Below are 22,943 nucleotides of genomic sequence, written 5' to 3'. Positions count from 1 at the left end.
AAACTGCATCATTACAACCAAAGGAGCATAAATTCCTTTATGTATGTGTTTCTTACATTTTTCTATGTTTGCATTGGGTTCAGTCAGGAATGTTAAATCATTTTACATTTTCAAATGTCACTTTCTTCTTGCTGCTATATTCCTGGTTGCCAGATCTGTTTTTGGAGCATCTAAGCCTGCTGCAAGTTTGAGCCGTAGCCAAACATCCATGCCTCTCACGTTCTACAATGACCTGTGAAACAACACGCAGTGCTGTCTAGTGACAGCAACACAAAATACAAAGCAGTGACATGCAGCAGCTGAAAACACAAAGCAAACACCAAAAAAGGAAAAGAATGATGCTGTAAATGTTTATTATAAAAGTTAGATAAATGTATTAAGCTCAAGTCTGTAGCTGGCTGTATCTCTGTTTATTGCTTTCACAGTATCAGTGCTATGGATCCAAGAGAAATAGCTTTTTCCTGTATGTATACGTATACAATTCATAAGGCTAATAAGCTTCCTGTATCATAGAATGACTTGGGGAAATGTTGATCTCTTTATTCACAATGTGGTCCCTGTGCGTACAGTAGCTAGATGAGTCCTAGTTCAGCTACTCCTTCTTGCTGGTCTCTTGTCCTTCAAAGATGGGGTACTTTGTCTCCACCTCAGCCCACGTCAAGGTGCCGTTAGCCAGATCTCGAACAATCCCTGGCAACTCGGAGACCTGCAATATGATTTTATTTATTAGAAGAAAAAATCAGCAAATACGTGACCATACACGGCCTTTATTTTTTAATTAAAGCTGCAGTTGTGGGATTGTTCTACCTCGGCCCTGATCTGCCTCATTGAGTCGCGGTCTCTCAGCGTGGCTGTGTGAGGCGTCTTGTTCACCGTGTCGAAGTCGATGGTGATGCCAAACGCCACTCCGATCTCATCGGACCGGGCGTAACGCCTGCCGATGGATCCTGATGAGTCGTCCACTTTGTGGGACACACTGTTTTTAGTCATCGCCTCAGCTTAAAGGAGAAAGAAGGAGACAGAGATGAGTCATCAGTTTGCAACCAAGTCACCAGAAAAAATGTTGGCATTGTGTGTTACGCAAACCATGGTCATGTTACATTGTACGTTAGTATGTAGCGGATATGTCAAAACTTTACGTTTCAACAACACTGTGGTTAACGTGGTTATGTTTAGGAATAAAAACCACTTGGTTATGGTTAGGAAAAGATCCCGTTTTGGCTTAAAATATCCAATGGTGGCACAATCACGGCTAGAAAAGCTGATATCTCTGGCGGGAAAAAAATGCTTTTCATGGCACTGACCTGGCAGGAAACGCAGCCAATTGGGGTAAAAAACAACAGCTTTTTGTGGCACTATCCTGGCTGGAAACACAGTGATGTCTCAGTAAAAAACAACTGCTTTTTGTGGCACTATCCTGGCAGGGAATACAGTGATGTCTCGGTAAAAAACAACCGCTTTTCGTGGCATCATCGCTGGTGGAAAAACAGTGACATTTTGCTAAAAACACCTACATTTAGTAACTAAAAAGCTGCAGAAAATGCAGCAATGACCCACTAAAAAACTACATGTTTTGTTGTTTTTAGTCTCAAACAGAGGTCTGCACCTTGGCAGCAATCTCGCCTAAGTGCCACGCCATCCAATATCCCGTCCACTTGCAAATGACAAGTCAGCTCATACACCATGTCACTGTAGGTATGTTAATATGATACATATGTAACATATTCCTGATTTGCATAAAGAAACCCATCATGCCAACACTGTATTCTGGCGACTGGGCTGCAGTTTGAATTCTCAAGTTTCATAAGGATATATAGAAACACTTCTGGGAAATACCCTTGTTTGAGTTAGACGAGAAGATTGACACCACTCGTATTAAATATTTGTTAAATATAAAGCTATAGGCTGCAGCCAGTTAGCTTGGCTTAGCTTAGCATAAAAACTGGATCCTTGAAAAAGTTATTGCACCTAGTCAGGAATCGTCTGGCACACAACCTCACCATGCATGACGAGTTCATTAGTGAGCTTTAGAGGTGCTGGCAGGCAGATTTTGTTACAGACATAGCCAGGCTAGCTGTTTCCCCCTGTTTCCAGTCTTTATGCTAAGCTAAGCTAACAGGCTCCAGCTTCATATTTCCATCAGAGTGGTGTAGATTTTCTCATCTAACCCTTGATATGAAAGCAAAAAGAGAGTATGTCCCAAAATGCCAAACTGTTTCTTTGAACTTCATAATACTGTATTGAAATCCTGAAGTTAGCATCACACTTACATAACTGCTGGACAAATGGCATAAACTCCTGGTTTTGGCTCAGAGGAAGGATGGAGCATTTGTATGGAGCCACAGTGGCAGGGAAGCTGAAATACTGTAGAAAGAAAGTCACTTTAATGAAACAATCACATGTTTCTGACTCAGATCTCATTCCTTGTTTTGAAGCATTCTTACCGTCCTCTGTTCATCCCCCTGCCGGATTCGGAACGAGTGCTCGAAGATGGAGTACATGATTCTGCCGATGCCAAAGGACGGCTCGATTACATTGGGAACAATCTCCTCCACTGTGGGAAAATAGAGACGGTTGTTTTCCCACATGAACAAACTCACTGTTCTGCTCTGAAGGCAGGTTCCGTGTCACTTCTTACCGTGCAGAGTTTTCTGGAACCTCTTCACACTGACCATATCTTTGGTCAGTTTGAATGTCTTGTTGTTTGTCTCAACACTGAACTCCCTACAAATATAAACATCACCAAATTAACTTTGAATGAATGTGCACACATTCATGAATAAACAGTTTTTTCTGCAGTCAGAAATTACCCTTTCTCATTGAGAATCTTCTCCTGATCAGTGATGTAGCATTCGTCACAGGCAGCCAGGTACTCCAGAACAGACTTGGCATCTTTCTTGTAGGCTGTTCCTATGGCGCCCTTATTGGGCTCAAACTGGACAACATTTACTACTTTGTGTGATGAAGTTAAGGAGCAAAACAGGAATCCGGTTTGCAAATAAAGAAACAAATCGGGGTCAATTACCTTAATAAGGTAGATAGAAACTCCAGGTAAAGATTGTAAGTAAACTTAAAGGTACAGTTCAACCAAAATCCTTCTCTCTAATGTACTAGAACTAGATGGCACTCAGCCTGTGGTGCTCAAAGTGGCCAAAGAAATACTTCTGAAAAACTCAACATCAATGTCTCTTTCCAGAAATCATGACCTGCTAATTCAAGATAATCCACAGACCTTGTTGTGACCAATTTCATTTAGGGACTATTTTCTTTCTTCTGAACTACACCTGTAAACCCTATCAGCACGCAAAAGGAATTGTGCATCTACTCATGGATGAGAAGCTCGTACTCATGCAGCAGTAGCTGCAAGCTTTCTTCTTTCTGTGGGTGTTAACTGCATATTTTTCAACACCTATTTGAAAAGCACAAGCAGAAATGTTGTTAAGAACATGTATTATTTAAAGATTCCCCTCTAGAATTATTTAATAAGACATAAAAATATAGAATAAATCATTTTAATTTCAAAAGTTAAACTTTTTCTTTTCAGCAGAGGAATGTGAAAATAGCCTTTTAGTGTCATATCTGCACATATCTGAACAGTGAAGCTCAAACATCCAAATGTCATTTCAATAAGCAAAGCAAATTTTTAAGTGATGGGGCACTTTAAAGATCCAGGTATCAACATTGCTGACTACACTACTTTGCTGACTCCTGCTGGTAATATCGGAAAAGACACTGGAGTAAAATATGTAACATGGCTCACAAGAGTGCTTGTAGCATGCTAAAATATAAACTTTGAAGCAAACTACATACTCAAAAATGCCCCTTATCTCCACAAGGAGACACCAAGCTATGGTTCAGTATACTTGAGGTAGTACCTTAATCTTTAAATATAAAGGGCCTGGACAAGGACTTTATCCTATTTGTCTCCAAACACCTTCAGCTTGATGGTTTGTAGGTGTTTGTTGTGTCTTTTGAATTACCTTTAAAATAAGTAGCAGTTTCTTTCTATTGATTGGGATTATATATCTATATTTACCTATATCTATATATCTAATTTGCTAAATATTATTATGATGAGGTACCTGCTCCAGTTTGAATGTTAAATCCATAATGCAGATTACAGTATGGTTGTTAGACTGGACGAACAGAAGGATATGGGTTCTTTCAGGGGCTTCTCAGCCACTAGAGGGACCTTGGTGGCTCTGGAGTGACACGACAGGTCATAGCAGGAGCGGTCAGCACACCCTACGATCTCAATCCAGCCCTGAGAGAGGAAAACAAAAACTTGTCTTGACTTACACTCACAAACCTCTTAACGTCTATGCATGTGAATAAAGGAGAAAGTATTTACATAGGAGGTTTTGGACTCGGCGTCCCAGCAGTCACAGGCGTAGTGAGCCATCTCGTTCTCCATGTGCTGACGGAAGCGCACTTTATCTTTGGACAGTCCTGCTTTGATCAGATAGAGATAGATTCTTCCAATGAAGTAACCCAACACTGAGTTGTTGATCACTCCCTGCAGCAGACACAAAAAAATTTTCATGATCATAGTCCGTCAACGATATGATTTTATTACAACAATGGATCCTGCACAATTTTGCAGAAAAAACATTTCTGTGGCACATACTGTGACAATATTAAATGTATGGGAAACTTAAGTAACATAGTAACATTTAAAATCAAATCCTCTACTTGCTGCTATATGAGCTTATATTTACCGGTTTATGATGTGTAATGGGGGTTAGAACATTTGTTAGTGACCATCAGTAACTATGGCCACATGAGAGCAGGCATGATTTCAGCACTAAGAATAAACACACACTGTATAATAATAGTTTAAAGATTCCCACCTGCTCCACAGCGTCGCCCAGCCTCATGATCTGTGCAGACTGGCCACTCGTCTGAGCCTTGGAGGAGAACAACAGGATCTCCAGGTCGGCTACACTGGAGAATTTAGGGTGAATCTTCTCATTTGGGTCCACAAAGTGCTCAATCTCCGCCATGGTGAACTCTCTGCAAGCAAGAGAAGTTAACATCTCACTGTATAGTTGTTATAATATGCAGTTGGGTGATGTAGGAGTTTCTGACTACCTGACACGAATGAGTCCAGAGCGAGGTGAGATCTCGTTCCTGAAGGAGTTTCCGATTTGAGCGGCACCAAAGGGCAGTTTCCCCTGGTTGAACTCCAGTAAGCGTTTGAAGTTGAGGAACATTCCCTGAGCTGTTTCAGGCCTCAGGTAGCTGCAAGTTATTCAGCATGATTTTAATACAGGAAGCAAGTGTTTTTTCATTTAAAACAAAATGATGTGATTTACTGATCAGTACCCGGGCATGTTCCCCCCTGGTCCGATGGACGTCTGAAACATCAGATTGAAGGAGACGGGAGGTGTGAGGTCATTTCCTGTGGAGGGAGACTTGACGTTGTACTTCACAAAGAGGTCGGCCAGCTCCTGCTGAGTGTAGTTGTCCATCTGGAACAGAGAGGGTTATTTTCTCAACCAGCAGATGTCAGTATAACTTCAGACTCTGTGTGTGTGTGTGTGTGTGTGTGTGTGTGTGTGTGTGTGTACAGTATGTGTTTGCCAAGCACCCACCTGAGTGATTACGTCCTCCATCTCGGTCACCTTCTCTGCTGAACATTTCTCATCAGACATCAGTTTTTTTAAGTGAGCTGTGAGGAAATACAACATCTTGTTTAGCAGCTGGTAGTTATTCAGTCAAACACAGACTAGAACAGAAGTTAATACACATTTTTAATCACTCAAGTCTATTATATTAGTTTGCTGGCCAGTAGCTTGGTTTTGTTTTTGATATTATTTTTTGACACAAGGCTGAAATGGACAGGAAGCTCCCTGCTTGCAGAAACTTTTTTGTCTTTATCATGTTTTAAACTGTCCTCAGCTACACAGCTTTAAGTCTTGATTGTCATTTTGTCAATTTAACAAAGTATAAAGGTGCCAAAAACCTTAAATATGACAAAATGACAAGGTACCTTTAATATTTTTCAAAAAATTAATCACTCAAACTACTGCCAAAGAGCAGTTTAAGATTGTAAATACTGTTTTGCCTTTAAAGGTCCAGTGTATGAGATTTAGTGACATCTACTGGTGAGGTTGCGTAACTAAAACCTTTCCTGTGTGCCAAGTGTAAAGGAGAACATGATGGCTGCAGAACACCAGCTTCCAGGAAGTGGACGCTGGCTCCTAAAATCAGTTTATATCAGTTTGTATTCTCAAGATGGACCTCTGAATATTTATTTGTTGTTTGCTGAATATTTATTGTTGTTATGTTATTATTTTTTCATTATTTAGTTATTTATTTTATGTTACTTTATTCCTTATCTCGTTGACTTTTTCAATCTGCTTTTATTTTCTTTATCTTTGCCTGTACGGTGACCTTGAGTGTCCTGAAAGGCGCATACAAATAAAATGTATTATTATTGATATTATTAACTACAGTGGCCGACATGAAAAAGCAAATGGCCCTATCTGGAGTTGGTGTTTTATTTGTCTGTTCTGGGCTACCTTAGAAACAACATGGCTGACTCTGTGGAAGAGGACCTGCTCCGTGTGTAGATACAAACGTCTCATTCTAAGGTAACAAAAACACGAGTCTTAGTTTCAGATGAAAATTAACTAATGGAAAAATAGTAATTAATATTATATTCTATTTCTGCCAATAGACGGCCCTAAATCCCACACACTGGACCTTTAATATGCGCAATTACAGCCAAAAAAATGTAAGAAATAAAACTATAATACAGTCTGTTTACATAAAAAGTGATTTGCTTTTTGTGCCATTTTAATTGAGAGTCTACTGTATGTATGCCTTTAACATTTTAAACATGTCTTTATGGCGCAGACATAAATGAGAAACTGTGTTAAGGCTCCACATCAGCACTTTCAGCTGGTTCTCTCAGCCTGTCTCTACATGATGCCTGAATACAGACACTATAAGTAAATCATGCTCAGTGTGCTCACAGATGAACAGACAGACCCCAGATTGAGGAGCACCTGAAAAACCAGTCGCTGAGGACATTTGAACTCCTGCTCCCCTCTGCCTGCAACTGCCCTGAGGATATTTAACCCAGTAAGGCAGGTCATAGCCTGTTCCTGTGGAGAATCTAAAACAGTATGGTAAAACTTAATCTGCAAAGAACTCAGAAGAATCATGAGGATCTTGCAGCAGGTTGGTTATTACTATATATTTTGACCATATAGTTATTCTAGTTCGTGACATGGAAGTTTCAGATGTATAAAGAGACAGTGTTTGGCCTGCAGGTCATCCCTCTCTTTTGGGATGAAATCTGACACCTCGTTATGCAAGGAAAAACTGGAAAGCTCAGGGAGGACTGGACTAGGTGGGGCTCTTTTGAATCCTAAGAATGATGCAGTGGTGGTCGAACAAAGTCACCTTTAAGGAGGTGATCAGCACGGTAGCATTCTCCTGTCTTGGCATCTTTCACCATGTAGTCAGCAAATTTATCCACATGCCCGGACGTCCTGCAAAGAGCCACGGTTTAAGGACAAATCAAACGCAAACTTTGCACTTTCTCAGCCAAGACAAGCTGTTAAACTTCTGCTTTGTACATGTTTCGGAGTTTGTTGGCACCCACTTGAGGACAGGCTCGGGGGTCAGCATGGTGCAGTCGATCTCCAGGATCTGCTCCTCCTGGATGAAGTGCTGCCTCCACACCTGCAGGATGTTGTTCTTCAGGGCACAGCCCACAGGGCCGAAGTCGTACAGGCCGCTCACACCTAAGACACACAAACAAACACATGAAACACACACCTAGTTTTGGTTTTCCTTTCAATTTTAACAATCAGTCTCATATTTTACCTCCATATATGGCAAAGGCCTGATCGTAGAAGAATCTCCTCTTTAAGGTGTCCTCCATCTTCACTCTGTCCACTGTGTCATCTTTGGGCTGCAGAGCTAACTCCTAGGAGTGAATACATTAAAATACAGTAAATATTCTATCGCTGAAATAGAAAGTTGAAAGATTAACCAGCAGTTGTGAGACTCTGACCTTTGCTTCAAGAATCTTCTTTCTGGCTTTCAGCTCTGCGACAGCTTTGCTCAGCTCCTGTTCTGAGGCGCATTTTTCCTTCAACTGATGCACCAAGTCACCCTGCGGAAAATATCAAAGCTCTTACCAAAACTGTCACACAAAACATCATATTTACATTGCAACTGTTTTCTATTTTATAGTTTATAAAAATCTAATCTTTCAGTTCATTCACATGGCCTGTATTTGCTTCTTTAAAATCTCTTTATGATCTATTATATATCTGTTACAAAGCCCCCACACATCTGGAGCAGCAGCAGTCGGCTATTTAAAGTTTCACTTTAGTTTTCATGCCATGAGGCTCTGTATGATTTCTACTCACTGAGAAACATTCAGTGTGAAACCTGTTGCAACAATGCAGCCAAACAACATGCAAATTTCGGATTGAAATTGTTTTAAATCTGTTTTCCATCTGATATTGACAGAGACAGTGGAACTATGTGCAGTCTGCTCATGCTGCTTAGGTGCTTAAAATAAAATCGTCTCTTATTTCTGCACATAAAATCCATAAAATCATCATTCCATGAGCCAAACACTTAAAAATCCAGAAGCATATAACCAACTCTCCAATCAACACTTGTCAGATTAGTTGTCAGCAGTCGCAGCATGTTAGTAATTGGACATTATCCTGGTTGGGGTTTTTGCAGGTGTGTAAACTGGCAGAATGTCTCACCTGTTCCCTCACAGCCTCCCTTAAAGGCGCCAGTACTTCTTCCATCTTGACACGTATAGTAAAATCTCCCCGCAGCGCGCTCCTCCTGCAGCCAGCTGTGGACTCAACTGTTTCCACTCTTTCCTTCAGGTTTTCTCCAGGCTAAATGAAGACAGGGGGAGGTGCTTGTTTCTTTACAGTCCGACTGGCAAGTTGTGTTGTCTGAAACCAGGGCTTTCTGTTGCATCATCCAGGAAGACAAAACCTTTCAGTGGAGAGTGAAGCTTTATCAGCAGTTTAGATTTCATTGTTGGTACCCTTTTGACACCCTGTTCCCAATTGTGCACACAACAGATAACATATGGCAGATTTATATTATGATTAAATACCCAGTAATCTGATTACATGATTGAACATGAATGCATATGGGGATATGCAACATGTGAGCACAATATAAACTGAAATAATGAAGATATTAAAACTATATCTAACATCAGGCCCTCATACAATATTTAGTAGCCTAGTTATGCAAAAGCTACTGCCATCCAGGGGACCTGTTGCATCTTCCTCATTTTCTATTATCGCTCCACTGTTTGTAATAAAGGCTTAAAAAACATCTAAAACAGCCTATAAATATTCAGTATATTACCATACACGCACTAAACTAATCTGCATAGTCGCCCTTGCAGCCTTGAGCCAGTTCCCCACTTTGCCCTGAGACAGTTCAGCCTTGGCATTAGACTACAAGTCCAAATGTCCACAGTGGCTGTCCACCTGCACTGATAGGTAAAGGGAAAAAGGCTGCACTGATTTAATTCGGTGACCTTGCTCTCTACAGCAGGGCTCTGCAGATCTAGACTGTTTCAGCACGAGGAGGTGGTTTTGTGATTTGACCCTGTGCCAAAGGGCTCCTTTAAAACTTCCCAGTAATGATGGACCATCTGGCGCCACCTAGTGGTTAAAACTAATAATTAACATTAAAGGGCTGCTGCTGTGTTGTGATCTTGAAATTGCCTTTAAATCTCAACCAACACTGAGCAAAGTTGGATTCTTAATTTAAAAAAAAAAAATAGAGGATATATTTCCCTATCTGTTGAAAGTTAGCATATAAGTCAACACGCGAGGCTTCTCAGAAATGAAATAAAAGCTCCGTTAAACATTTTTATTCAATGAAATGTCTATAAAATGTGTTTGTTGCAAATGTACTTGATATTAAAGGCACAGGCACCTGAATTACATTAAATATTAAACTTAATTGCAACTAAATAGCTACCATAGCCTATATACAAAACATGCTACAGTATATTAGTATATTATTATGATATGATTTAACATAATACAATAAAACATTAAAATAAAATGAATATTGGCTATAGAATTACACTGATTTTAAAAATCTCTCACATCCTTTAACAGACAATCAAACAAACAACAGCTGTGAGTACTTTTTTATTATGCAAAGGTTTTGTACAGTCTTTGAGCATGAGCTGATGGATTTGTCAAAATCACAGAAATTAATACAGCACTATCACATTCTAACATAAAGTAACACCAAAACAATGACATCCAAAGACTAGCTGTATTAATACTTCAGTTTCCTGTCACTTACAGCCTAATGTGTTTGCTCATGGCTGCTTGGAAGCCCTTTTCAGCCAGCAAAATGAATAAATAAATGAAAGTTATGAATTATAAAATTAGAAACTGAGTCCCAGTAAAATAATAGGTAAAATAATAATTAATTAAAAAATTATTATTATTATTATTATTATTATTATTATTATTATTATTATTATTATAAAAAATAAAATAAATGAAGAATAATAATAAAATAAATTCTTGCATAAAATAAAATAGTAAAATTATAGTATATAAGTTATATAAGTACAACAGGTAAAATTTTTCTACGATACAAAATAAAAAGTCTGGCTTAATGAAGTAATTAGATACTAAATCAGAATTAAAAGGAGCCCCAAAAGGTCATAATGGGGATTATTTTCTAAAATATTTTTGTGTTCCCTTGCAATAACATTTAAATTCCCCTTGCAAAGCCATGACCATGACCTTTAGGGGCCTCTGTAGAATAATGGAAAAATATATAAATTTAGATTTAAATTTTTTTAGTCAGCATTATGAGAAAGCAAATCAGAATTTCTGGTGTATAAATCAAAATTATTAGATGATGATGAGTCATAATTTTGACTAAAGAGGTGGTTAGTTAAAAATGTGACTTGCGTAGTAGGCCTATGTTATAACCCTGACCATGGGCATGTTTATTTTTGTCATTTATAACATTTCATCTATTATTATTATTTTTACAGTCAGAAATCAGATTCAGTTTTAAATGTGTCAGTGGGATGAACTATAAAAATAAAAATGTATTAATTTAATTTAATTTAATTTAATTTAATTTTGTCTTGTTTTGTTTTATTTTATTTTTTATTTTATTTTATTTTTTTTTTTTACCGTGTTTGACGAATCTGCCGATACGTCACCAGTGCCTGTGCCGGTTGTAGTGAAAGTGCTTGTCTAAAGCGGAAGCTGCGTTTACTTGTTTCGAGAGATTTCATCATTCTCTTCTCGCATTACGGCGGTCCATGCTTCGGAGCGCAGCATCAGCACTGCTGAGGACCAGCACTGAGATTTCCGCCTTCTGCCCGGTGTCTTCGGTCCGGTTCGTTCGGCAGTCGCTCCACTACCCGCCCCAAAACCGGCCGTTTTCAACCTCGGTCTGCCTGTGTAAGAAGAAGAAGAAGACAAGCCTGTGGCTGCAGCTGGCGGAAGGACAAACCATGGACGGTAACATTGAGGAGATTCTCGCCCCTTTGAGGGTAGCAGTCAAAGAGCAGGTAACAGTTGTTGTCTCATTATCTCCACTGATATGGGCCGAGTCGGTTTGTTTAGGCGGAGATATCTTTTTATTGCCTCTGACTGGGTCATAGTCAGCATGCTAGCCTGCCAGGCTAACCGGCTAGCTTTACCGGCTCCTCTCTAAGCTGTCAATGAAAGAGGACAGCCATTGCTTGCTAGCTAACGCTAGCTGGCAGTCATGTCTGCGCCCTTTGCCACGTTTCAGTGTGCTGCTGCTGTTGCAGACATTTGTGAGCAGGGTGGGGTTAACAGAAGAGACATGATAATGCTGCTATCAAAAAAAAAAAAAAACAAACAAAAAAAACTGTTAGCTGGTAGCTTTGTAAAAATGCGCTTATTAAAGTTGAAGTGTAGCTGTAGCTGGATCTGGGTTTTCTTCATGCCAGTGATAAGCACTCTCTGTGTTTTAGGGGGACCTTGTGCGCCAGTTGAAGCAGAATGGAGCCCCTGATGTGGATGTCACTAAAGCTGTGGCTGAGCTGAAAGCAAGAAAGAGAACTCTGGAGGCCAAGGTGAGTGCAGCTCATATAACTGAATCTGGCTGAGCCTGTTCAGTGAATCACACACCTTATAAATACTCTGCCAGGCCTTACGTAGTCTGATATGGAAAACATGCATGAGAAATAGGATTGCAGATGCATATCCATCACCATACTTTTCATCTCCCGGTTCTGATCACATGTTTCACTTCCACCATGATTATCTCCTTAACTGTAGTTGATAGAGTTCTGGACTTAATCATATCTAACAACAAAAATCTTTTAGATGGAGGTCCCTGAAGGGAAATCTTATCAAATGGGGGTCTGTGACATATTGTGTATCAATGTAGGGGTCCTTAACACATGAAAGGTTGAGGATATCATGGAACAAACATGGAACTTATTCAAAAACTATATGTAGCATGCACATGTACATGCTTGCACCGACATCTCACACTCTTCAGAGACGGGGTACTGTTATACCATGTAAAATCACTTTGTATCATGTGACCAAACATAGGTTACATAATGAGACTTGAGCCAGCTCTATTTGCTAAATGAAAACTGGCATATGTTATTTTAAAGCCCCAAAGGCCAGAAGTCTCGTATAATATTGTTTCTAAGGATCAAGAATGCATTTCTGGGCTCAGATGTTCCTAAATTTATCCTCAGACTCAACTCTGTCTTTGCCACACTTTGTATCTTGACAGCGTTATGACTTATGTGAGCCTGTACTCAATTAGGTTCCCTGTAGTGCTTTTGCTTGCTGATACAAATGTGTTTCTGTCCTCCTGATATCATGTCTTCTATGGGCGTTTAAAGAATTCTTGGTAATCTTTTATGTGTTTTTAATTGCTGCTGTTCTGTGGGTTTTTGCATAAGGTGCAGGTGCATAAGGATTCCTCAATGTTGAGCATGGAAACTGCCACTGTTGCAGCTTTTCATAGCCCGGTTGTTTGGGGAAAAGTTAAACATTTAAAACACTTATTTTAACATGTCTTGATAAGTCAGATGTTTTGTTTGTTGCCTTATTTTTCCTAGTACAGGGCAGCAAGATGTCAAGAATGATGTAAATATAATTTCCATTGCAGGAACTGTCATTACAACCCAAAGATGACATTGTTGACAGAACCAAGATGGAGGATACCCTCAAGAGGCGATTCTTCTATGACCAGGCCTTTGCAATCTATGGAGGTGAGACTTGGAAAGCTAATGTTCGGAAAGTAAAGCTTTCGGGCGGTGCGTAAAAATCACCGTGCACGTGGTCTTTAAGGATTCTGTTACCATGCAGTAATGCTCCTCAGGTGTGAGCGGCCTGTACGACTTTGGCCCCGTGGGCTGTGCCCTGAAGAACAACATCCTGCAGGCCTGGAGGCAGCACTTCATCCAGGAGGAGCAGATCCTGGAGATTGACTGCACCATGCTGACCCCCGAGCCTGTACTCAAGTGGGTGTCCATTAATGCTTCTGTGAGCTGGTTCAAATGTGTTTGATGTCTATTATTGCTGTTTGATATTTATGTATCTTGTCTCGTATGGGTGTTAAATAGTATTTTGTTTTGAATGTTAATGTTTGAAACTGCTGAATAGAGTGCCTCGTGGTTCCTAGAATCAGCTCCAAAGTGCTGATCTGTGGGTTTTTGTAAACAGGCACATATTGATTCTGCGATTTTATGCATGGAAGCCGCCGCTGTTGCAGCCTTCCATAGCCCGGTTGCAGATACATGGATTGAATTACATTGAATATTAACAATTTTTTCTTTTAACAAATCTTTATAATTCAGGTGTTTTGTTTGTTCCCTCATTCAGGACGTCAGGACATGTGGATAAATTTGCTGACTACATGGTGAAAGATGTCAAGAATGGCGAGTGCTTCAGGGCAGACCACCTCCTCAAAGGTAAGCCTTTTGCACATCCGCCTCTGTGTCTGAGTATATTTAGAGACTTGGCTCCCACCATAGTGCAAACTAAAGATTAGTCATCCTTAAAACAACCCCAGCAGATCTTCGCAAGTTTTCCCTGTGTATTATTCAAGGGATTCTACAGAGGGTGGAATGGACGGCGTCCAAACTTGTGTAGTCAGCGGCGGCTGCTGGTTGGCCAAGCTCTGAGTATCACTGTTGTGCCTGAGGGAGAGTGGAAGTGGCTGGACCAGCAGAAATCACACAGGGCTTTCAGAGCAGTGCGAGCTGCGAGGATGACACAGACTGGAGCTGTGCCAAAAGGCCAGCGGAGGAAAATGAAATATAGGAAGAACATGTTCATTCCTGTAAGACTGGGAGGCTAATTGGCTCAGCTGCCAGAAAGAGATGACATATTGAAAGTTGAAAATGTTATGTAATGAAAATATGTCAAGTCATGTTATGTTTTATCTAAGATATCTCAAACCTACTTCAAAACAACGTGCATGTGATCTCACTAATTAGTTTGAGCTCATTTTTACACTATAGGTAGAATATAAATGCATAAAAATAAAGGTTCATTTTAAAAAAAAAAATTTCTTATGAAGGGAAACTTTTGTATTTTTCAGTCTGGACCATATTTTTTCGTGTTTTTGTGTCAACAATTTTTGAAACTGGTCCAGTATTAAGCGAGATGCCGGCAGCCATGAAACAGACTGCAGTGTAATCCTTCAAAGCAATTATCCACCCTCAGTTTACGTCCACCAGAAGTGCTTGTTTTTGCCTGCTGTTGTCAGGGTACTGGAGTTTCTGACTGCTGTACCATACCTTGAAAAATATTTATATTCAGTACCATTTTTGATAACACAGAACAGTTGGCATTGAGGGCATACCTATTAATGTCGTTTTTATTAAAAGATAAATATAGCAAGGTTATAAGATGACACAGTGACTTTTCTTGGTTAGTGGAGAACAGCAGAATGACTGTAGTAAACATTAACAACTAAAAACCTTTTACATAAATAAAAATAATATTCTTACTGTGGTGGCGCACAAGTCTAAAAGCCTCCTGGATCATAATACATTGAATGCAAAAATAGAGCAAGTAAAAAACAAAACTGTGCCACAAATGCCCCATATACAAGTGGAATGACAAGAAGATGGCACTGTGAGTGAGTGACAGGAAGTGGGGTTGTGAGGGCACTGCTGTGGTGTGTGTCAACTCATTGTTGGCAAGGAGAGAAGAAAGAGTGAGAAAGTAGTATCGATACTCCGGAAAATGAGTGTTGAAATAATTTCACATATTTGGAATCAATATGCATTGATAAATCGATATTTTTGAAACACTATTTGCCAATAACAGGCTCAGATTGTTGTTATAAGGGTCTGACAAAGAAATTAAACTTTTTTTCCTGACCTTTTGCTGGTCTGTTTGGTATTGTGTCAAAGTTTCAAAGGAGAATGCTCACTCTGAAATCTCCAAGAGGTAACTTGTTGCTGGAAGACAATGGTGGAGATGTGAATGAGAGAGGAGTGGCAAGAAGAGTTTGTTGTGTTAAAGTAAGAGGTAGAATATTTTGAATATCATCGTTGAATATTTAGTGTGGAGGCCTTTGGATTCAATGGCTGCCCACAAGACTTCAGAACAAGACTTCCCCTTGAGCAAAACTTTGTTTGATACAATAACAAACAGACCGGATCAAGCGAAAGATAAAGGAAAACATTTTAATTCTTTGCAGTATCTCATTTTTAATGTTATCAGGCACTTATAATAACAATCTGAGCCTGTCAGTGGCAAAAACAAGCACTTTAAATGGATGTAAATTGACGGTCCGCAGCTGCCCCAAAGGTTTACATTGCAGGCTGTTATGCTGCTGCCCGCTGCAACACTCTCGTTCAGTACTGGACCAATGTCAGAATTTTTTGTCCCTGTTAGTCACTCAGACACAATCATGGGAAAAGAGGGTCCAGGGCCCTGTTTCAGAAAGCAGGCTCAACGAACTCTGAGCCTAATCCAGATCTCCGAGTTGATTGAGTCTGAGCTGGGGAAACTCTGATTTCCAGAACAGCTGATCAGATTTACCTCAATCAGAGTGCATATGAGTTAAAAGCTGAGCCACTTATTTCACCCCAGCTGAACTGGAGATTTTAATGACCGCATATGTGAGTTGCCAGCCAGCAGGTTTGCTTCACAGAGTTTGTTGCCATAGTAACTGGCTTGGGGTTACACTGAACTGGCTTTGTGAAACGGAAAATTCAGAGTTTCCCTCATCTCAGGCTGAACATACTCAGAGTTTTCACTAATCCTGCTTTCTGAAATAGGGCCCAGGTTTAAAAATACTGATGTTTCCCTTAAGTGTTGTCACACCTGTTTGTGAAAGCATTGTTTTTAACTTCCTGTGTTCTACAGCTCATCTCCAGAAGCTGATGTCTGATAAGAAGTGTACAGCGGAGAAGAAGGCTGAGATGGAGGACGTCATCGTTCGGGTAAGTGCGACAGGGATGGAGTGCTCTTTTGAGGGATTAAAGTGTAAAAGCTCTTTCTGACAGGGTTTTAAATGATTCACTATTGTTTTCAGTTGGACAACTACACCCAGCAAGAGCTGACCGATCTGTTTGTGAAGTACAACGTTAAGTCACCCACCACAGGAAATGACCTCGCACCTCCCGTCTCCTTCAACCTGATGTTTCAGACGTCCATCGGACCAGGGGGGAACATGCCGGGGTAAAATGAAACATCATACTGCACAGAATTTTTTCTTGATGTCACATTTGTGTCATTGCCAAGTGATTGATTTGATTTAAACTTGCAGCTATCTGAGGCCTGAAACCGCTCAGGGAATCTTCCTCAACTTCAAGCGTCTATTGGAGTTCAACCAGGGAAAACTGCCCTTTGCTGCTGCTCAAATAGGAAACTCCTTCAGGAACGAAATCTCTCCTCGCTCTGGACTCATTCGTGTTAGGTAAGAGACACCCGCTGTGTCACCTTTTGTTCTCACGTGTGTTTCTGTGTCTGTACTTGTCGAGATGTGACTCACGACACTAAACAGGATTATAATCGCTGCACATTTCCACGCAGAGAGTTCACCATGGCTGAGATTGAGCACTTTGTGGACCCAAATGAAAAGGTCCACCCTAAATTCTCCAGTGTAGCCGACCTGGGCATCACGTTATACTCCTCCAAGGCTCAGACCAGTGGCCAGTCTGCACAAGTTATGAGGCTGGGCGACGCTGTGGAGCAGGTGGGAATCGCTATGTGTCGCATTTATCTTGCAAGTGTACTCTTCATCAACATTTTGGTTTCTTCCTGGATTTTTCCCGCACTGAAATTCTGACCAATCAAGAGCAGCTTTCTTGCACACAGCACACTCACTGATTCTTCTGTCTCATTTAAGGGAGTGATCAATAACTCCGTCCTGGGATATTTCATCGGGAGGATCTACCTCTACCTTACTAAAGTTGGTATCGCCAAAGACAAGCTGCGTTTCCGACAGCACATGGACAACGAGATGGCTCACTACGCCTGTGACTGCTGGGACGCCGAAGCCAAAACCTCCTACGTACGTTCCATTGCAGTGTTTCCTTACAGCTCATCAGGGAGTGCACGTACTTTTGCTCAAAGTAAATGTTTGTCCCTTGCAGGGCTGGATTGAAATTGTGGGATGTGCAGACCGGTCTTGTTTTGATCTGCAGTGCCATGCGCGAGCTACAAAGGTCCCTTTGGTCGCTGAAAAGCCTCTGAAAGAACCCATATCCTTAAACTGCAGCAGCACTGAACACTGCAAAAGAAAATATTTGTTCCATCAAACAACAAAGAGCATTTTAAGCACATGGACGCTCTGTTATTCTCTTTAACTTCTCCACACAAAGTTGTAAATGTCGTCCAGTTCGAGCCCAACAAAGGAGCCATTGGGAAGGCGTACAAGAAGGATGCTAAGATAGTCATGGAGTATCTGGCTGTGTGTGACGAGTGCTTCATCACAGACCAGGAGCAGCTGCTTAATGAGACTGGGTGAGTGCTGTCGCACAGTTCATGCGGGCGCCTGATGAAAGGTTGTGGCTTTGTCACTTGCAGCTCAGTCAGTGTCTTTATTTTAACTCCACAGAGAGTTCACCATCGAGTCAGAAGGCAAGACCTTTAAACTCACAAAGGACATGGTCGGGGTGAAGCGATTCCAGAAGACTCTGCATGGTGAGATTGATTTATTTCACTGTAAATACATCCTCCTAAAGATAATGTCAGGATACTTGGGGCGACATATTCTATAACTAACACACATTTTCTGTCTGTCTCTGTTGCCCACAGTGGAGGAAGTTGTCCCCAATGTAATCGAGCCCTCCTTTGGCATCGGTAGGATCATGTACACCATCTTTGAGCACACATTCCAAGTCAGAGAAGGTGATGAACAAAGAACGGTGAGTCTGGATGAACAACATGATGATTTTATCTGTTAAACAGCACATAATTTCTGTTTAAAATGTCATCTAGCATTGTTAAATATGCTGTCCAGGCTGTCTGCAGGTCCTTTAAATGCCTTTACATGTCTTAAATTCCATTTTATATATATATGTAAGGCCCTGTCACTGAACCTATCACTGAACCTACTACTTTACTTTATACTTCATATTTGCAAAATGTACATTAATCTAACTCACTCCAATAAACATATTCCTGCTTAAAACCTACCTCTGCACTGGACCACATATACATTATTAAATTATATTACTTACCTGCAAAGCTTGAATAAGAAAAACATGATTTATCCAAAAATCTGTCTTCTAAGTTTGGTTAAAAATGATTTTGAAAAGGGCTCAAAAAGCTTTATATATTCAAGTGCCTGATACCTGTAAACACCCTGCACAGAGAGTGTTGTTGTGCTCCTGCGTTCTTGTTGATTATTTACTGTTAATTTGTCCTTACAATTCATGAAACCATTCTAATTTTGCATTATGTAATAGCCTATCAGTAATGGATTTTAGATTTAAACAGAGTTTTCTTAAGCAGGTTTGCAAGTTAGACATTGGGGACGAATTTGACACTTCAAACATCACATGGCAGCAGCTGCCCACAGTGAAAGCCCTACCAAGCTGCCAAAAATTACTGTTTTATGATGTAATGATTGTTTTTGTGATTGATTTTCTTTTAATCATTTCATTATTGCAATGTTTGCTTTCCTCCTCTGCAGTACTTTAGCTTCCCCGCTACTGTAGCTCCATACAAATGTTCTGTCCTGCCTCTGAGTCAAAACCAGGAATTCATGCCCTTCGTGAGGGAGCTATGTGAGTGCCCACATAATGATAATGTAGATCTTCTATTTTGAGTCTGTGTGGTCTGCTGTCCTGGTTAAAACTTCTTTTTCTCTCTTTCTCCCTCTCAGCTGACGCGCTGACCAAGAACGGTGTGTCTCACAAGGTGGACGACTCTGCGGGATCCATCGGGAGGCGCTACGCCAGGACAGACGAGATCGGAGTGGCGTTTGGCATCACCATCGACTTCGACACAGTGAACAAGACGCCTCACACAGCCACGCTGCGAGACCGTGACTCGATGAGGCAGATCAGGGCCGAGGTACAGCACAGATTCCCTTGTTTTTTTATGCTTTCTGATCTTTGTACATGAGACACGCTTCCCAAAATTGATTGTTCTTTGTAGCTTTTCACTACAGACCGTCACTATGTAAAGCTCAGCTTGATGGCACAGATGCACTTAAATCAATACAGCTGTTTACACAGGAACCAGAACTGCTCATGTTTCACTCTGGCTTCATGCGCATAACCACAACCTGAAGCCTCATTTTAGGTTTCAAATTTCTTCAGTTTTTTACATGTATAACTGCAATTATTATGTTTTGTGTTTGTGGCTGCTTGTGTGCATCTTTATGTTACACATCAAGTGTAGACAAGGTGCACTGTGCCCATAACTTTTTTCCTCTGTCTGTATGGTGCGTTCAGTTTGTGTCACGGGTGTGGAATGAAGAAGTATTGCACAATGTAGCCATTGTTTGTTGCCCTTTTAAAGGGACAGTTCACTCCAAATCAAAAAAACCCCCAGCAATGTCTCTTTCGAGAAATCATGACCTGGTTACTCAATATAATCCACAGACCTTGTTGTGAGCAGTTTCATGTAGGATATTTTCTTTCTACGAACTACACGTGCTGACCATATCACTGCACAGAAGGAAGCATGCATCTACGTTCCTGAAATTTCACCAGGGTATACAGTAAGACAAGACCCCACCACTGACCAACAAGCTCTCTTAGGTTTTTCGAACTAAAAATTACACAACGCAAACTCGCAAAGATGTTCACAAAAGTAATATTCTCACATCTGTTCTCCTTATTAAACAGAGAAATACAACTGTATACCTTTTTTAATTCTCATTTTTTTGGAGACTTAACTGCCTCGTTAACTCACACTGCATTCAGACTCAACAGAAACAAAATAAAACTCATTCATACGGTCTTGGTTACTCCTGTTACTCATCCAGTTAGTTAGTCCACTCTGGTTTGGGCGAATAAAACCCCTAATTCACTGAGTTAGATGCAGAAAACATGCTATTTTCCCCCTCAGTCTCTCTTGGTCGTTCCTGGCCGGCTGTTTACGGTCCTGTGTGCCGGATGGGTGCCATAAAACAAACAAACAATCAAGAAGTGCTGTGACATTCAAGCAGCCTGTGTGGCCCGGGCATCCATCCTCCACCACTCTGTGTAATGATGTCTTTTAGCTCAGCTGCCTGTTCATGAGTAGAGACTGGAGACTCTAGTGACCTCTGGTGGCACATACTGCACACTGCATACAATAAGTTTAATAAAAGAGGAACGCCTGTATTTTTGACAGTATCGACAATGATACGGTCAGGATTACTTAATACCCCGGTATGCCGTGATACCACCTACGCCTAGTGGAGGTCATCAGTGTTTAAATCTACTCTTGTCCATGAGTAGATGCACGCTTCCTTTTGGTTGGTGTTGTAAGTTAAATGAAAAATAGTTCCTACATGAAACTGCTCACAACAAGGTCTGTGGATCATGTTGAGTAACCTGGTCATGATTTCTCGAAAGAGACATTGCTGTTGAGTTTTTCAGATGTATTTTTTTGTGCTCTCACAAGCAGAGTACCATCTAGTTCCATTATATTCAAGTGAAGGCACACATCTCTACGGCTGGTATCTCCAACACTGCACCTCACACCAAAAGTATCTATACTAATAAATAGCACTACAGCTATGAGGGAAAATATGTATTTTTGGATTATGTGTTGAGCTGTCCCTTTAACGCAGGCCCCAGAAGTGTTCATTAAGCACAGCAGCATTTCAGCTGTACATACACACACCATTTAAGACGATCAATGACACTACTGTGTCTCTCCTCAGGTCAGCGAGTTACCTGTGATTATTCGGGATATGGCTAACGGCACATTGACCTGGGCAGAAGTGGAGACCAAGTACCCCATCTTCGAAGGACAGGAGACCAGCAAGAAGGACACAGTTGAAGAATAAAACTCACTCGTCTGCCAGTCACTCCATGAAAACCCACGGACTTGTTGCATATGCATCACCAGGAAGAATATTGCAACTGTATTGTGATAAGCTACAGTGGTGCACCGAGGCCCCACCCTCCCCTCCCCCCCCGGTGCTCCACGCCACTGCAATCACTAAATTGTCTTGTATTCATCATATCTAACAGTTGTGGAAAGCTTGCACAGGACTGTTGTTTCTCCAACGAGCAGCATTTCATCCATGTATGACCATGTCAATATGTTTTAAAAGGGAGAAAATGTAATCAGGTTGTTGTCGTCAGTGGAAGGAGGCTTCCACCATTCCAGTTTTCAGGCAGATTGGATTGAGATATTTAACAATTTCAATAAAAACAACCAGCACTTACTGGACACAGGCGTACAGCTGTGATGTTTTCTGTCATGTTTTCAAAGCTTCTAAAATGGTGCAAACTCAAAAAACACCTTCTGTCAGCTGTCACTCTGCATTGATCTGATTGGCTTTTCTACAGTTTTAATTACTTAATCGAAGCAGCTCCGGCTTAGAGAACTATGTAGTAGCCTTTCTGTTCAGCTTCCTCCAAACATTCGTCTTAAGTAGCTTCTCCAACTCAAGTGAGGAATAAAAGATGACGCACATTTGCTCAGCTCCTCTTTGTTCCTCCAGAGTCTCGGGATGGTGGATTTGAAGCAGAACACGAGAGCAGGAAAGCAGATTTAACACAAACGTCACGTAAACCCTCAGATATCACTGAATCCCCACCACATAATCTATCCTGTGGTATCTGCGTCGCCTCACTCCTTCACCAGAACTGCCTCTGTGTGAAGACAAGGAGTCGATCATTCCTCCCATGAGATAAATCCCAGACAATCCACGTGTCCCCAGGGCTCAAATCTCATCATCTCAGCCTTATTAAAAGCTGTCCTGATTATACAGACAAATGACAAGATGTGACCTTTACTGTTTCGATCACTCCTAATACCGCTCATTGATAGAAAGATTTACTGACATTTGATTTATGACGGCTGGTTTCTCAAGATCTTCTCAGGCAGCTCTTGCTCTGCAAAAATGAGCACGCCCGAGTGTGTTTGTGTGCTGCTTGACAGTCAACGGCATTGAGCTCGGGGTCAGGGTGGAGTGTTGACTCGATCGGTTTCACTCGTGGCAAGTTCTTGATCCAATGGGCCTTTCTCACAGCAGACATTTTGATTAGTCACGGTAGGAAAAACACAGGTGTCCCAGTGAGTTGTGAGACCGTGCACATTAACGAGACCCTGAAACTGAGGCAGCTAAATGTAATTCTGGCATCATTAGTTTTATTATTTGCACTGGGGAAGTGTCACTACCACTTTCTGAAATGGCCGACTTTGTCCCCATCGCTTTTTAAAAGTATAATTTGTTAAAAATGTTCAGAAAGATGGCTTACACCAAGAGATGTTGAGTAACAAAAGAGAACATTTTGAGAAAGTTGCACAATATAA

At 40.9% G+C, this 22,943-nt stretch overlaps 2 protein-coding genes and 1 non-coding gene across 3 annotated transcripts; 2 read left to right on the top strand and 1 right to left on the bottom strand.

Moving 5' to 3' along the window:
• Window positions 1-342: 342 nt before the first annotated feature.
• Window positions 343-9,542, bottom strand: LOC125881786 (glycine--tRNA ligase). The gene is made up of 17 exons (XM_049565114.1): window positions 8,742-9,542; window positions 8,030-8,131; window positions 7,840-7,942; window positions 7,616-7,757; window positions 7,414-7,502; window positions 5,595-5,671; window positions 5,326-5,471; window positions 5,092-5,241; window positions 4,851-5,013; window positions 4,352-4,516; window positions 4,158-4,264; window positions 2,811-2,957; window positions 2,639-2,724; window positions 2,445-2,554; window positions 2,271-2,364; window positions 808-998; window positions 343-706 (listed from the first exon to the last, which is right to left on the bottom strand). Exons 1-17 carry the CDS (start codon window positions 8,784-8,786, stop codon window positions 593-595), a joined length of 2,031 nt encoding a protein of 676 aa, XP_049421071.1. The 5' UTR covers window positions 8,787-9,542; the 3' UTR covers window positions 343-592.
• Window positions 9,543-11,269: 1,727 nt separating this feature from the next.
• LOC125881785 (glycine--tRNA ligase-like) lies at window positions 11,270-21,854 on the top strand. The gene is made up of 17 exons (XM_049565112.1): window positions 11,270-11,566; window positions 11,999-12,100; window positions 13,159-13,261; window positions 13,372-13,513; window positions 13,875-13,963; window positions 16,377-16,453; window positions 16,546-16,691; window positions 16,780-16,929; window positions 17,046-17,208; window positions 17,362-17,526; window positions 17,609-17,717; window positions 17,834-17,978; window positions 18,073-18,158; window positions 18,273-18,382; window positions 19,153-19,246; window positions 19,345-19,535; window positions 21,340-21,854. Exons 1-17 carry the CDS (start codon window positions 11,315-11,317, stop codon window positions 21,463-21,465), a joined length of 2,250 nt encoding a protein of 749 aa, XP_049421069.1. The 5' UTR covers window positions 11,270-11,314; the 3' UTR covers window positions 21,466-21,854.
• On the top strand, window positions 13,659-13,793 carry LOC125882314 (small nucleolar RNA SNORA84). Its single transcript, XR_007448331.1, has one exon. It is a non-coding gene; the product is annotated as a small nucleolar RNA SNORA84 (small nucleolar RNA).
• Window positions 21,855-22,943: the final 1,089 nt, after the last annotated feature.

Source organism: Epinephelus fuscoguttatus, linkage group LG21 (genome assembly GCF_011397635.1).
Source record: "Epinephelus fuscoguttatus linkage group LG21, E.fuscoguttatus.final_Chr_v1".
Taxonomy (NCBI): domain Eukaryota; kingdom Metazoa; phylum Chordata; class Actinopteri; order Perciformes; family Serranidae; genus Epinephelus; species Epinephelus fuscoguttatus.
The sequence above is the reverse complement of the archived record's forward strand: the minus strand, read 5'-3'. Positions and strand labels throughout refer to the sequence as shown.